The sequence below is a fragment of the Chelonia mydas genome, chromosome 8, assembly GCF_015237465.2.
Source record: "Chelonia mydas isolate rCheMyd1 chromosome 8, rCheMyd1.pri.v2, whole genome shotgun sequence".
Classification (NCBI taxonomy): Eukaryota; Metazoa; Chordata; order Testudines; family Cheloniidae; genus Chelonia; species Chelonia mydas.
This window is the reverse complement of record NC_057854.1, coordinates 3,343,242-3,358,599: the sequence shown is the minus strand read 5'-3', so window position 1 is coordinate 3,358,599 and position 15,358 is coordinate 3,343,242. Positions and strand designations below refer to the sequence as shown.

Here is a 15,358-nt window from a genome sequence, read left to right as displayed (position 1 = left end):
ACAGTTGAATCCTAAGTTCCTCCGGTATTTCTGTGCCTGCTCTCACCCAGAGTGTCGTGTAAGGAAAAGGCCAAACATGTATCAAAATAACAAAAAACCTTCCTTACTTCTGCACAGATTTTGTGTGAGCATCTTCCCTTCTCAAACAGATGCTCCATAATAATGAGGACTGGTCAAACATTTTCCTTCATAACTGTTAGTGAAAGGAAAACTGGGGTTTCAACTAAACAAAAACGTTTTGTGAAAAGTTTCTGCTTTCCACAGAAATTTTTGCTGTTTGATCAAAACTCTGAATGCCCCAAAATGGAAATGTTTTGGCTGAACACCAGAAAATTTCAGTTTCTGATATTTCACCCAAGTAAATTTCAATGAAAAGAGGAAAAAATAGTTTGTCAGAATTTTCTCCATTAAACCCCATTTTCTGACCAGTTCTAGTAACAGCAGAGCAAAAGAGCAAGGTTTTGTTGCTCTGAAAAAATGGCATTTCGGTGGAAATAAAAACCTGTGTGAGCTGGGTTTGTGTTTTGAAAATTTCCTATAAACTCCTACGGGAGGTGTCCACGCGCTGCTCAGGGAGCTGATTTCTTCTGTCTCTCACACCAGCGTGACTGCACTGTGGGTTGTATCTGGGGCATATTTATCTCCATGACTGTTACCTGCTTGAGCTCCTCCAGAACGTGTGGCTCTGCATGTGGGCGACTTTTGGCCAGCATTTCCCATCATGAATGGTGAGAGGGAGGGGCGAGAAGTGTTCAGAGCAACTCATGCCAGATACATGCTCCAAGTCTCAGGGCCTCATTGATCAAAGGGGTTATTATTGTTATTAATCAGTTATATCACAGTAGCACCTGGAGTCCCAGTCAAGGGCAGAGCCCCACGGTGCTTGGTGCTGCATAGACATGTAGTAAAGTGACATACCTCCAACCTGTTTCTACTCACACAGGGCTTCTAACCTCCCTTCTTCCTTCTGCTCTTGGCTCAGGGTAAGGAAGGTGCCTTCATGGTGAGAGATTCGAGGCAGCCTGGCATGTACACGGTCTCCGTTTTCACCAAGGCCTTAAGGTACAGCTCAGCTCAGCAGGTTTCTGCATTGATTAAGTGGCTTCAGCCAGCAACTTATGTGGGAGTCTTAACATCCAGAGTCATGTCTGCTCCCAAAGCAAGAACTCAGGGAGAACCGTAACGCTTCTGAAAAACAGGGATGAACACCTGCCGGGCATAGAGGTGTGGCAAACTGCCCTACACATAGCAAAATACATTGGTGAAAACACAAGTATGGCTGTGCTCTTGCAAACACGTACGCACATCACTTTACGCATATGGATAGTCTCCTTGATCCCAGGGGTAGTACACATGTGCGAAGCTAGTCCCCTAAGTGTTTACAGGATCACGGCCTACAAGGGGATTATACAGAATACACACAACATGCCACTATCAGAAAAGGTTTTGGTAATGAAGAAGAAAGCCTAGTTTCGAAAAGCAGCAGTAGAGATAATTATGCTCACAGCCCATTCTCTGAGAGCTCATGGCTGTAGTGTTCTGTAGAGTGCCGTGCTCCTTCAGCCTTCTTGAGTTGGTTTCCACATTTCCAGAGAGTTTCAGCTCTGGTGGGGCTTTTAGCTGCTGCATTCTTCCACGCAGGGTATCTTCTTAGTTCCTCTTTGCTACTGGAACCAGGTGGTGGTTCAGCGATCACTCAGTGCTTAAGGTGCTTGCACCTTAGTCTCTGTCCAGGTGCAACTGGCTGTGCATAAGAAAAAGAGCTCTTTGTCTGGGAAGCTCAGCCCTTAAAGCAGTGTTGCCAAAAAAAGTGATTTTTCACCAGCTGGGCTAGTTTTTGACAAAATACCTGGAATCGGCGACAGGCAATTTTTTGGGCTGCAAATTGTTCCCTGTGCTGAAATTTGGGTGATTTTACTAGAGCTTGTAGCCTTGTCCAGGTGACAGTGGTGGTGTGGCAGTGAAGCACCAGCGCATTAGAGGGGTGTGCATGCAGAGCACACCAGCAGCAGCTGCTAGGCTCCCAGAGGCAGGGCTCCATGCTGGAGCCAGCCCCCTGCCACTCACTCTGTCGGGCTCTCCTCTCTCAGACTCTCGGAGGCAGAGCTTCCCATTTGGGCCAGCCCCATGCTTCAGACTGTCCTGTCCCCAAGGGGTGAAGCTCCATGCTGAGGTTCCCCTGTGGCTGTGTGGACATGGCGGTGCTGCACTGTAACTGCCCCGTATGGACCCTAAAATTCCAGCTAAAATTCCAGCTTTGAGGTTGGCAACGTTGTGTCCCCAATACCACAAGGAAGATCTCTCTGTACAGGTGAGGCCACTGGGGAAGTGAGAGGGTCAATGAGCAAGCAGGTGGTTTTGTTGATTTTTGTAGCTCACCCCTCTTGTTCCTCTTCCAGTATAATGGCTGTCTGCTCCATTGGGAGGCTTAAAAATTAACCCACTAATTCAGCAGCTGGAGGTTCTTCCCTTTGTGTGCAGGGGGACATCTTAGTTAGACCCAAAGGCAGAGTTTCTCCACACCCTGTTTGTGAGCTTCAGGTTTCATCTTAGCTTTGCGTTTCGCCTTTAAAGGTGAGTCTCTTCTTCCTGCCATCAAAGAGCAGGTCTCCATCCTAGGGAGTAACAGAACACACCATTTACCATTCTAATACATTAAAGCACACCCCTGGGAATCTTGAGTCACAGACATACTTTTCCAAATTGTTGGATTCTGCTATGGATATTTGTAATCTTGACTCCAGGAAGAAGAGAAAGGTGGTTTAAGCAACACATTGCTTATGTCATGCTGTGTAGATGCAAAGCACTGTTGTCACTTTGTATTCCATGGACCTTTTCCCCCCTGGGTGCTGCCAAATGTTACAGGAATTCAGGGACAGAACAATTAGGAAAATCTTGGCAGTGTAAGGCTGCTCTTGCCTCTTCCCTTCATCTCCCCTGCTCCTGGGGTTTTGTTGCTGCCTGTTATTCTTACAGAATATGTCTTGTTTTTCAGCAACGACAACACCCCAGTTATCAAGCATTATCACATCAAAGAGACTGATGAGAACCCCAAGCGGTATTACTTGGCAGAAAAGCACGTGTTCGACTCCATCCCCGAACTCATCAATTACCACCAGCACAACGCAGCCGGTGAGTGCTGTTCTCCCAGGTAGTTGGGTAACTTTGGTTGGGAAGAGTGAAGACTCTCAGGACTTCTGCTCTTAAGATGAAATGCTCAGTTGAGTCCCTTTCTGTCTCACTTCTGGCCGCTGGTTAGCTGGAGGTTAAAGATCCCATGGCACTTTCTGATGACGGTAAAGGGTTAATCTTAGCCTAGTTTCTAACATTACCTCTCAACTGCAGCAGGTTCAGATGTCTAAGGCAGCGTATGATCTACTGTAGATTTCATAGTGGCTGCACTGGCAAACAGTACACAGCCCCTGTACTGCCTATGTCCACCCTTCGACAGTATAAAGCTCACAGAGATGCCTTGTGCATGAGAGATGGCCTCTCAATATCAGGCCTCACATGATATTGCAGCAGAAATCAATCATCAGATAATGGAGACTTCTAATTTCCGTAGCTCCTGTTTAGTGACTGGGCAAAAATGAAGGTTCTGGCTGATGTAGATCGGAAACTGCTTCCTTCGAGCAGACAGGAAGTCACCACCCTTGACCCGAACAGAGATTCGGCTGCCACCAAGTGGGATTTAGCAGTCCCTGCAATGCATTGACAACCGCTAATGCCCTCAGAGCAGGACTTCTCAATTCGTGCTTCTCTAAGAATAAAAAGTTATTTCTAGAAAACACTGGGGTTAGAAATAAAAGACCAGGTTGGGTCACCATTTGGGTCATTCAATCTGTCTACTCATTATATGTACAGTACCTCATTTCTGACCATCATTGTTCCAAATCCCTTCTTGACTAGCTAAAGTGGAGCACCTGGAGCACCTTTTGTGGTTGCCAGTTTCATAGTTGCTCTTGCAGTTAAGAATATTTCCCTAACACCTGCCCCAAACTTTTCCAGTGACTTTAGCGAAGGAGACTGTGCAAACTCTTCTGCATTCTGCTCTAGCAAAGCATCGCATACACATTCTCTGATTCAGCAACCCTGACTGAGGACACAATGACAAGTGTCCCCAGTACCTTTTAATCCAGTACAAAATACTAAAACACCTACCTCTGACCTTCCAAAGGTAGCTTTTGCATGGGCTGGTATGCATTGACTTTCATTCATTTCTTTACCAGTTTCCAGTGATTAGATGTTGCTATGGCGGTATGTCACCTTTGCACTTTTTGCACCATGTTAGTCAGCTGCAATAACTAGGGCCCATATTTTCCTCCGTGATCCAGGTCTCGTCACTCGTTTGCGGTACGCTGTTTGTTCCTGGAGAGAAAAGGCCCCTATCACTGCAGGACTGAGCTATGGTAAGGAGTTATTCCCCTGCCTATACTTATCTTGCCTTGAGATAGCATGTTCATCCCCCGGAGCGTAGGTAGGCTCTGTGAGCCTGAATCTCCTTATGGAGACATCCCAGCAGTAACTGGCAGTTTCCAAGTCTTTACACTCAGACATTTCCAGGAGAGATGACCAGACTTTGAAAGACCCCAGGGAATTAGTAGGCACACTGTCGATTAAAGGAGCCTCCTGGGAGAAACTGAATAGCTTCCAATCCTGTTTAAGTCAATATTAAATACAGAAGTAAATGCTGAAGCAAGACCATTCATCTTCCCAAGTAACCTGTGATGCTGCCATCTATGAGAGTTGAGGGCCGTGTGATAGGCCCATTGTTGTTGTACATTGTTTCCTACAGTAATATTATCGTTATCGTAATCATTGTAATTCCTAGAGGCTCCAACTGACATCAAGGCCCAGTTTTGCTAGGTGCTGCATATATTCATATGCAGAGATAGTCCCTGCCCTGAAGAATTTACAGTCTAAATAGACAAGACAGACACAGGGTGGGAAAAAGGAATAATTATTATCCCAAGTTTTCAGATGGCAAACTGGAGTACAGGGAGGTTAAGTGATTTGCCCAACATTACACAGGTAGAAGCAGATCACCTGAATCCTAGTTCAGTGCCTTACCTGCAAGTCCATCCTTCCTCATACATTACTGGTAGATCTTTACTCCTTTTGTTCCCTTACTGTTAACAGGAAAATGGGTCATAAATCCTTGGGAGCTAACATTTGTGCAGGAGATTGGCAGCGGTCAGTTTGGGCTGGTCCATCTTGGCTACTGGCTTGAGCAGACTAAAGTTGCTATAAAGACCATTCGCGAAGGAGCAATGTCAGAAGAGGACTTTATTGAGGAGGCCCAAGTCATGATGTAAGTGGGCCGCTCTATATTCTCAGCCGGTATATTCTGGGCGTGCTCAGTAGGACAGAAAAAATGAACCCATCCATGGTTCAGAGCACCCTATTGAAACATTAAAATAATATCATGCAATCTAAACTGTGCTTAGATGCTGGTTTGTTTATTAGCAAGATGTGTATAAAAGCGTGTGCTGTAGCAGTTACTGCCCAGATGAATTTTTAGTGTGAGAGAATGTGTCTGTACTTCTACCAATACCCAAAACATGAAGCTAGATCTCCGTTTCTTCATAACAGGGATGTGGGGTTTGGGACCAGAAATGGCTTTTTGACAAAAACTGCCACAAGAAGAAATTTCATTTAGATTTTTTTGGCTTTTGTTGAAAAAAATTTTTTTTTCAATTTTTGGCAATTCAAATTTTTGTTTTGTGCTTTTTTGACAAAAGCCGGAACAAAATCCATTTTATTTGAACGTGTTCATGGAAAAAACACCACCTTTTTTGACCAGTTCTTCCTGGGGGTGTTTTGGGTGCACAGAATTTGTCAGCAAGTCTTGTGCAATACTTTTCTGACCGTAGACCTTTGTACTCATGCTGAATGTGAGAGCGACCATATTGAAAAGACAAATGTATTAGGTAATTGTAAAGTGCATATGTAAAAGGAAGGGCAGGAATATTGAGTGTGGAGGCTGGGACACCTTGATTTGCACCGCTAGACTTCCGTCACATACATTGACTCTTCAATAGCCTGATTCTGATCTCACTTACATCGGTGTAAATCCAGAATAACTCTGTTGAAGTCAATGTTGATACATCAGTGCTGAACTAGTGTGATGTTAGAATCCGCCCCTAAATTCCCTCTTTTATTTTCACACTTGTCCATCTCACAGCAAGAGCTGCTTATGCTTAGCATAGGAAGGGTTGTAGTGGCACTAACAAGGTTTGTTACTGTACAGTGTTTGGGACGTATATTTATGACAATTTCTGTGAGTGATTGCTGATCCTATGAGCCCACCTCACTCTCCTCTCCCCCACGTTCCTTTTGTTCCTGGCAGGAAGCTGTCTCATCCCAAGTTAGTCCAGCTGTATGGCGTGTGCATGGAACAGGCCCCCATATGTCTGGTGTTTGAGTTCATGGAGCATGGCTGTTTGTCGGATTACCTCAGAAACCAGCGGGGCAGCTTCTCCAAGGAAACCCTCTTGGGGATGTGCCAAGACGTGTGCGAAGGGATGGCTTATCTGGAGCAGGATTCTGTCATTCACAGAGACCTGGTATGTCCCCCGTAAACTGTCTTGTTCTCCGAGCCAGCCAGGATTGGTTAATTTCTTGGGATTTCCCCCTTGCCTCATTTCAGCTGCCTCAGCCTCACAGTGCATCTGTTGGAGGAGGATCTGCGGTCTCCCCTCATCGCAGAGCAGCCTGGATTAGCCTAGACAAGGCATTTCCCCCCCACTTGTTCCTTGCATCGGCCCAGTGGCTTTTGGCTGAGCCTGAGGGCGTGCTGAGCCCAGAGGAGGCTATGAAATAGCAGGGAATGAGGGAAGCACTTTAGTGGAAGAAGCTTCCTCTGGGGCCCTGTCTACTCTCCTCCGCTGGAGGCCTAGAGCTGCATTTGGGGGAGGAGGCAGGGTGCAAAGTCCCGCCCTCTCCTGTGCTGTCTCTTCCCCTCACTGCAGACTCCAGCTCCCGCGGTTTGCTGGTGCTGGCGACTCTGAGATGAACAAAGTGTTCATTTCTCAGATCAGTGAAGAAGTCAAAGCTCTATCATCTTCCAGGGTGCGCTGTTACTAACCCCCCCTTCTCTGGAATAGTCCTTTTCATTAACCAGTGGTCCCGTGGCCAACCAGGGATTTCTGCTATGTATGATTCCATTGCTTGACACAAATGTGGCAGCGGCTGTTTCCTGTTACATCAGGCCACATCAGTCGCGTTTTAAAAGCTATTTTTGAGAAATGTATTTGTTGTTGTAGAAAAGGGACTGGAATACTCAGATTGCTCCTGATTCCCAGGGACGGGGGAGTAGTTATCGATTGTTTGGCTAACCCCAGCTTAGACAGCGTGTGGGTCAGTGGGTAGTTGCCTGAATTTTTAATGGATGGAGAAATACAAGAGCTGAGCAAACTACAGGTCAGACTTCCCCATGTAGGACTTTCTTAACAGGGAAGCACTGAGGATAAACTGAACTGGAAATTATAGCATTTAAATTGTCTGACCCCATCTCACTACGTGATGTCACTTTTACTCTCCACATTGCTCAGGGGCAATTAAGCAGTTCTTTAAATATCGTCTGTCTATAAGAGGACAAGGGAATGAAGCACAGCAGATAAACCTTAAGTACTAAACATCTTCTTGTATTTTTCCCTTTCTTGCAGGCAGCTCGGAATTGTTTGGTAGGAGAATCCCAAGTCGTCAAAGTGTCGGATTTTGGAATGTCGAGGTAATGTGGCGTGTGGGCGGCCTACGCAATGTGACCCCTGAGCTTTAACAACAGTGCATGACACTGAACATGCTCTGCTCTTTGTCTGCTCCAGGTATGTCCTTGATGATCAGTACACTAGCTCGACAGGCACCAAATTCCCAGTCAAATGGTCTGCCCCAGAGGTTTTCTCCTACTCCAACTACAGCACCAAGTCTGATGTCTGGTCATTCGGTAAGAACCTTCTATCAGAACAGGGGAATTCAGTAAGTTGCAAATCAGATAATCACCAGGAGCTTGATCCTGAAGGGAAGACCTTATTCCAGCAGAACAATCACTGGATTGCATGGGTCTTTTGTCTGAATAAAGACTGCCAGCAGGGGCACTAAATCCTTTGTTCTCAGGACAAAGGAGAAAGAACAATAAACTAGTTAGGCTTTGTGGGGTACTGCAAATCCAACCTGCTGCACCAAGGCCTTTGCAGTACTGCAGCTCCAGGTAGCGTCTCTGGTTCAGGAGGCCTGGGCTTGCTACAGATGGAGTGTCCAGGATCAGAAGGGAGGTGCACTGACAGGGAACAGGAGCGGAGCCTATGCTATATCAGCCTCGGACAATGTTGTTTTGTTCAGAACTCACCACCACCTGAGATTTACGCTGCTCGCGCCATTTGCTTTATGTACTTCTAAAATGTTACTTGTCCCTTCACGCTCTTTTCTCACTTCACGTGCTCTCAGGTTTCCTGGGCCCTCGGCTGTATCGCTCTGTGACTTGCATTTGTTCCTGACTCTCCCTTCTGCACCCTCACCCCTAAGAAAGCCACTGGACAGTTTTTCAAAGTACTAACGGCAATGACCTCAGTCCTAACAAAGGCTATTCCATGGCATGTCACTCTTGGCCACTAAAGTGTTTGGCAGATTCCCAGCCAGCATGCAAATCATGGCTCTGCAAAATGACTCAATGCAGTGTGCTGTGCGTGGCTTGAAGTCGGTGAGGCTACTCACAATACTAAGCACTGTGCCCAGTACTAAATGTTGCAGGAGTGGGCCTTAAACTATTGTGTGCTCAAGAATCTTCTCCCTTAGTTTGTCCTGCCCGTATTTTGAAATAATTTTGCTTATGAACCCCCGTTGGACAGTTATTAGACTGTCAATGGGAGTTGCATGCCTCAGTCTCTTAGGCGGCTTTGAAAATCCAAGCCGGAGGTTTCTGGGATGGGGCTATGTCTTCCGTGTTCACTACAGCGCTGAGCATTCTGTCATCCCTCATTAAATACATCCTAACGAATAACAATTGATTATAGAACTGACCGTGACATCCCACAGCATCCTGGCTATTGTGGAGCTGTGACACAGGAAGAAATGTGCTCTGAGGGACAGGTTTGGTTTATGTTCTTCTACTCAACCATTCAGAAATTAGTATGGACAATAAGTTAGGAGAGGATTTTCCATCTAAAACTTTAAGGGCCATACAGCTCCCACCAACTTTTGCATAGTTTGACATTATTTGCAGTATTTTGTAGAGCCAAGTTGGGGAAAGTTGATTTAGTTTTATCTAAAGATAGAACGACACATTTGTGGGGCTTGTTTGCATTGCACGGCTCTCCTCTGTGAAATTTGCAGACGCCATTGTTGAATGTCCGTCTGACTTATTATCTCCCCTGCAGCAGGGTTTGCATAAGAGGATTCCTCTGTCATGTCATGGCATCATGCCCCTGGGAGTCTTTCTGCTCTATTACCCACAGACCATTAATCTGCTCTGCTGGGACTGAAACCATCCTGCTGTGACCAGGCTAAAAGAACTGGACATGAGAACTGGCTTCCCAACTCTAGGAACCTGCACATTGGGGGAGTTCAGATATTTAGGTTATTCTGCAATAAACCCAGTCTCTTAGGGCAGGCCCACCATCCCCTCTGCTAAAGCGTGGTCTGCTCTGGTTGAAATACTGACACCCTTCTCCCTGTTTAAGAATCAGCAGTGCTGGGAACTGGACCTTGTTGAGCAAAAATGAAGCTGTAGGCTATGTATTTATTCCAGATGTATCCTTCTGTCTGGCTATATCAATCCCTCCCTTTATAACTTCCTTGGCAGCCCAAGACAAGGTGCACGTGTACTGCCAAAAAGGCATATCAGGTTACCATCCGAAAAAACCCTGACAAGAATCAAAATAACTTTTGTTCATTGTATTTATAAAGTCTCCCTACATGACTGCAACATATTTTGTCGTCATTTTCCTATGCTTGTCTCTCTTCCACCCCACTCCTCCTCTGCCTTTGTTTATCTTTGTTTCTTTCTCCAAGCAAGACGAGGCAGTACATTTCCCTGCCATCCTTTCTGCTGACTCCCTCTGATATTCTGAACAGCAGTCCTAGTGAATTCCTTTGGTATTCATGAGGAGGTAAAATATGCACCATAATCCCTGAGAAATTCCATTGCAATTTCACATGCATTCATCACAGTTAATGACAACTTGCCATCTCTTCTGGTGCGCAGTTCCCATAGCTGAGGCTCGGGTGGCTAATTTGACCCGTTCAAATTTTATTTCATAGTTTTGCTCCTGCTCGTTTGTCAAAATACAAACTGAATCATGCTTGTGAGACATCTGGTACTGCAGTCATGACCGCTGTAGATGTGCCTCTCCTTGATGCAATTCATCAAAAGCAAAAACATCATACAAACTAAACTCACAATGAAGAGTGAGCTCTCCATTACCCTTCCACCTCTCAGGAGGAATATATACCTCCCCTTCCCCTGTAAACCCTATGTGCACCTTTGGCTAACCCACCTTCATCTCCAAGGCCGGGGAGATCAAGTGAACTCTGTAGTGTTTCTTGAAAGTGAAGAAGCCCAGGCTCCATCTGACCAAGTGGGGAAGGCAGTCCTGGAGTCTCACCTTCCAGCACATGGCTACAGATGCAGACATTGAGATAGAGAGAGACTGAGGGCCAGATTGTTAAATGTATTTAGGTGCCTCAACCCTACAGAGCTCAGTGGGAGTCAGGCATCTAAATAACATTACAGATCTGGCCCTAAGAGACTTGCCTAAAGTCCTGTGATAAGTCAAAGATTGAGCTGGGGGCAGAATCGCAGTAATAATACCTAGCTCTATCAATAGATCTCATAGTACTTTATAATCCTAACTTCCATTTCTTTAAGATGCCTTAAACACTAGATAGTCCTCCCCTTCCTGTCACCATAATCTGCTAGCATATGGAAGGGGACAGGTACAGTAATCTCTCAAAGTAGACCAGTTCAACCTAGCTCTTCTTCACTCAACTCCTGTAGACAGAGCATGCTTGGTTCCTGGTGCGGCGGGCGGGGGAATGAGGAATGGCTTGTGTCTCAGTGACTCTTCAGGCTGATGAGGGAGAGAGATGTGGGTGTGATCTGGAGGGGAGTCCGATCCAGTGCTCCTCAGCTGGAAGAATGGTGGCCACAGCCTGGGCTCTTCAGGGATGGGGGTTTAAAGCCGATAAAAATGGTGGGCTTTGGGGGGTTGATTGGAGTGCCGAGGACCCTTCAAACCAGCTATTGGGAAGGGATGTTTTAGACAGGTCACTGTTGCTCCTTTACTATCATTTCCATATTTGTTTGTTTCAGGAGTGTTGATGTGGGAGGTCTTCAGCGAAGGCAAAATCCCGTACGAAAGCCGGACCAACGCAGAGGTGGTGGAAGAAATCAACGCAGGACTCCGGCTATATAAACCCAAGCTGGCCTCCAAGGCCATCTACGAGCTCATGAGCAGCTGCTGGAGTGCGGTTAGTACTGTAGCATACACAGGCAAGATATTATGATCCCTTCCCCCTTGTCTTCACTAGGAAAAATGGTGTGTTCTTAACTCAAGTTAGCTAACATGAGGCAAAATCATAGGGACTAAGCAGTGTGTAGTTGTCACACAAGTTAACAGGTCACGGTAAACCCTAGGCTCCACCATGGTCTTTACCTTGACCTACTAACTCATGTGACAACTGCAAGCTGCCTTGTCTTCACTAGGATTTTAACTCATTCTAGCTAACTCCAGTTAAGAACACACCCTGTGGGGGCTGAGTCCCACTTTAGAGGGCAGAAGTCAAAGCCAGTGATTTGTAAGCAAGTCGGCTGTTATTGGGCCAACTTCTCTGCTGGCAGAAAGGAGATGTAAATCAGAGGGAGAGGAGCCCTGTACACACAAGGTCACATCATTTCCTATGGTGATTTCAGTCACATTTTCACTTTTATTTTTCCCCTTTAAGAATTGATTCTACCTTTGTTACCATTCAGCCTCTGGCTCATTACAAGGTTCTCTCTCTTACCCCCATAACCCTTTTCAAGTTGGAGTTTAATGCTGTTCTTTTTCTTTCTCCCTCAGAGGAAAGAAGACCGACCCCCTTTCTCTACCCTGCTCTATCAGCTGAGTGAGATCTCTGAATTTGATCTTTAATCAGGACACGGGCTCACTGAGTGAAGCCGACCAAGAAGCTGGAGTGGGCAGACTACAGGGTTTTTCCTACCCAAAGCATTAACAAAATCCCTCCTACCAGAGATAATGGTACTAGCTAGGTTGGGGCAGAGGCCTGAACTTCCAGCCAGGCCAATCCTTTTAAAGAGCTCCATGTTGAGAAGATGGAGACAGCCATTTGGTTTAAGACTCTCACAAACCAGCCCAGTGATTTAGCGAAGATCCCAGAGCCAGCCAACCCAACAGGCCAATTTCTCATGAGGATAATAAGGATCAGTGTGTCGCCTCAGAGCTCAGGTATCTGGCATTGTGATTTTAACCCTGGAAGCACCCAAATGAAAGGAAACTTTCACCTGCCCTGAGAAAAGTGTTTCCATCACTGACAAGGAGAGCTCTATGTAAGATATTACCTTACCCACCTTGTCTCTCTAAGAACCATTCAGATGCTTCTAAACTTGCCTGGGTTACAGTCGGTCTGGAGCGGAAAGGGATGGATGGATTAACTGGGACCAGGACACACAGATCTGACAGTTGTTCTGGCTGGGCTTAGCCATTGCATCCTGTACGTTAAAGGGTTAAGACAGTGTTGTCATCTCTTAGCATGATTCAGTCTGCAGCTCTGAAGTAAGGGATGTAGGATACTGGAGAGCGTAAAGTAGAAGGGAGTGTCCAAGTAATAGGAACATAATACCTGAGAAAACTGTGAAAGAAACTGCAAGGTCTCTTAAATAGGTTATATTGTTAGTGGGGGGAAAATACAAATAAAACTACACACGCAGACTTTCTGGTGCAGATGGGGATGTTTGTGGGGAAAAACAAAGCTGAAGAATGTGTGTGTCAAAACTCTCATCAAGACTTCTACATAAGAAGAAAAAAATGGCCTCCAAAGATCTCTTTCAGCTTGAACACAAGGGACAACTTGGCAACGTACTAGGCGGCTCACGTCTGGGGCAGGCGAGGGGAGGGAGCTCAGGGTCTCGTCATCCAAGGTGAAAGGCTCCTTTCTAGAGCTACACAGAAACGGGTGTGTTTTCTGACAAGAGGTGGACAGCAAGAGAGAAAGCGCTGGGTGGGAATGCAACAGTCACCAGTCATACATGTTCTCAGCTGGGTGACAAGGTTCTGTGGAGGAGGCAGGGAGGCACACGCAGAGAGATGAAACGCTGCAGAGAAGTGCAGGTGCTCAGTGCACTTGTGATAATAAAATGAGAGACTTGCCCTCCTCCCCACTCAGAAAAGCACACGGATCCACCCAAAACAAAGACCTCTTTACCTCTTCTGTGAACAGAATTATTGAGCCTTCTGGACACTTTTAAAATCAGTGGATTTAAACAGGTGTAACTGAGACCAGACTCTGTCCCATACAGCATATACAGCCACCGACACAATCATTTGCCTAGTAGTGTGGAAAATGTTGGCCTGTATTTTATAACCCAAGCTCCTACTTGAATTGGATGGACCAGGTATTTCATATTGTGTTAGTCACGGTGTAGGAGTATTAGAAGAAGCTTTTGTTAATCCCCAGGATTGCTAAATACAATCATGGACTTTTTGCTAAGCATTAGGAATAACAGGAAGGGTCTTGAAGGAGCAGGATATAATGTGTATATATATCTATTTTTAATGTTACTCTGTTCAGTTCTTTATTAGCCACTAGGTCCTGTACAGATGTATTCTAGGCACTGCTCCTAGCTTATTCATCTCCTGCGTTTGATTTTGTTCTGCATTAATTTCTTAGCTATACACACGTGAAACTTCATCATGAAACGTTTTCCCAGGCAGGCCATCCTCATATACAAACCAGAGACGGGTCTGACCCAGCACCTTGGATCCGAACGCCACCAAAAGGTGGGGGTGTTTGGCTCCAGATCCAAACTCCACTACTGCCCCTGTCTGTTTGATAGTCTGAACCAAAACTTGGGACATGAACAGCCACAAATAGAATTCTGCGCTGTCTTGAGTTCCATCTGATTTCTCTTTGGTCCTCCCCGCTAGTTTCCGTTCACCCGCTGCCATGTTCCTGTGGTACCAAATCTGGCCTATAGTCACGGCCCTGAATAGGACGCCATGTGGAACTGCACCCTGGGGAGCTCACGGGGGAATTGTGAGCAGCCCAGGGCACATGGGACTGCATCATTTGTGACTGGCGTGGGGGGTACTTGGCCATGAACTGTCTCCTCCCCTCCCCAACCCTTTACCCACAGTGGGGCACCGAAGGGGTTCTTCCCCAAGCACGAGGACTGTAATTGTGGCAGGGTGTTCAAAGGTAAACTCCTTGCACATTAGTCCCGCATGGAAGGGACCATCACAGTGTGGGCCCCCGCAAGTCCTGAGCAGGGTGCTAATGTATTTGTAACTGTAATATTGCCCCTCTGGGTAATGCGTTTAAGACAATATTTATTCTTGGATGAGGTAAAGGAAATATTTATTAGTTACAATCTATTGCACTAAATAATACTGTTAAATGTAATGTTCAGATCTTCTTGCATAGGAATTCTTTGTGTACAGAGTATATATTTTTTACAGTTAATAAAGAGGTCATATAACAAATTCTGTGCTCAGATGGGAGCTGTAGAAGAGTGACTCGCCCCCTTGTGGCTAGGCCTGATGGAGCAGGCTATCCTGCTCTGGTGTCCCCTGCTGGCAGCCGCTCTTGGCCCTGTGGTGGTCTGCTTCTTCTTGTGACTTGGCCCGCCGGGAAGGTCACATTCAGTCCCACGGTCAAAAGCCCAATGACCCTACCCCAAGTCTCCTGCCTCTAACTCTAGGCCCAGTGGTCCTTACACCCCTTGTTCCAGGGTTTTCAATAGTATTAACCCCTTGAATCAGGTTTCACTCCACCTTCCTCTGTAGCTGGTAGAGGAATCCAGACCCCCACTCTAGCCTGGGGTCCGATAGTGACACTCAGCCTCCAGACTTCTTCCTGCCTTTTTCCAAAGCCCCTTTCCAGGTTCTCTAGACACCTTTCAGCTCCTGTAGTGAGCAACAGCTCCCAGGGTTTTCTCCCTAAAGGTCAGTTCCTGCCCTTTTATCGAGGTTCAAACAGGCGCTCACACCACCCCTTTCCCGGCCTTCTATCAGAGTTCCCTTCCTAGGAGAGGCTCTGAAAACCTACTGTCCGCCAGGTGTCCTGCTTCTCTGCTGGGTCTCTCCCGCTGGGCACAGCTCTTTGTGACCCAGCCGGATCTGATAACCAGCTGATTCTCCACTCC

At 46.3% G+C, this 15,358-nt stretch overlaps 1 protein-coding gene across 1 annotated transcript in view; it reads left to right on the top strand.

Annotated features, from left to right (window-relative positions):
* The window catches only part of ITK (IL2 inducible T cell kinase), a 43,503-nt gene extending 28,807 nt beyond the window's left edge, over positions 1-14,696 (top strand). Inside the window, exons 9-17 of the mRNA XM_027820917.3 lie at positions 983-1,062; positions 2,996-3,132; positions 4,335-4,409; positions 5,140-5,311; positions 6,350-6,566; positions 7,668-7,732; positions 7,827-7,945; positions 11,309-11,466; positions 12,057-14,696. Of these exons, the coding sequence (XP_027676718.2) occupies positions 983-1,062; positions 2,996-3,132; positions 4,335-4,409; positions 5,140-5,311; positions 6,350-6,566; positions 7,668-7,732; positions 7,827-7,945; positions 11,309-11,466; positions 12,057-12,128 (1,095 nt within the window). The 3' untranslated portion in view covers positions 12,129-14,696. The remainder of the gene's footprint in view (positions 1-982; positions 1,063-2,995; positions 3,133-4,334; positions 4,410-5,139; positions 5,312-6,349; positions 6,567-7,667; positions 7,733-7,826; positions 7,946-11,308; positions 11,467-12,056) is intronic.
* The last annotated feature ends 662 nt before the right edge of the window (positions 14,697-15,358 follow it).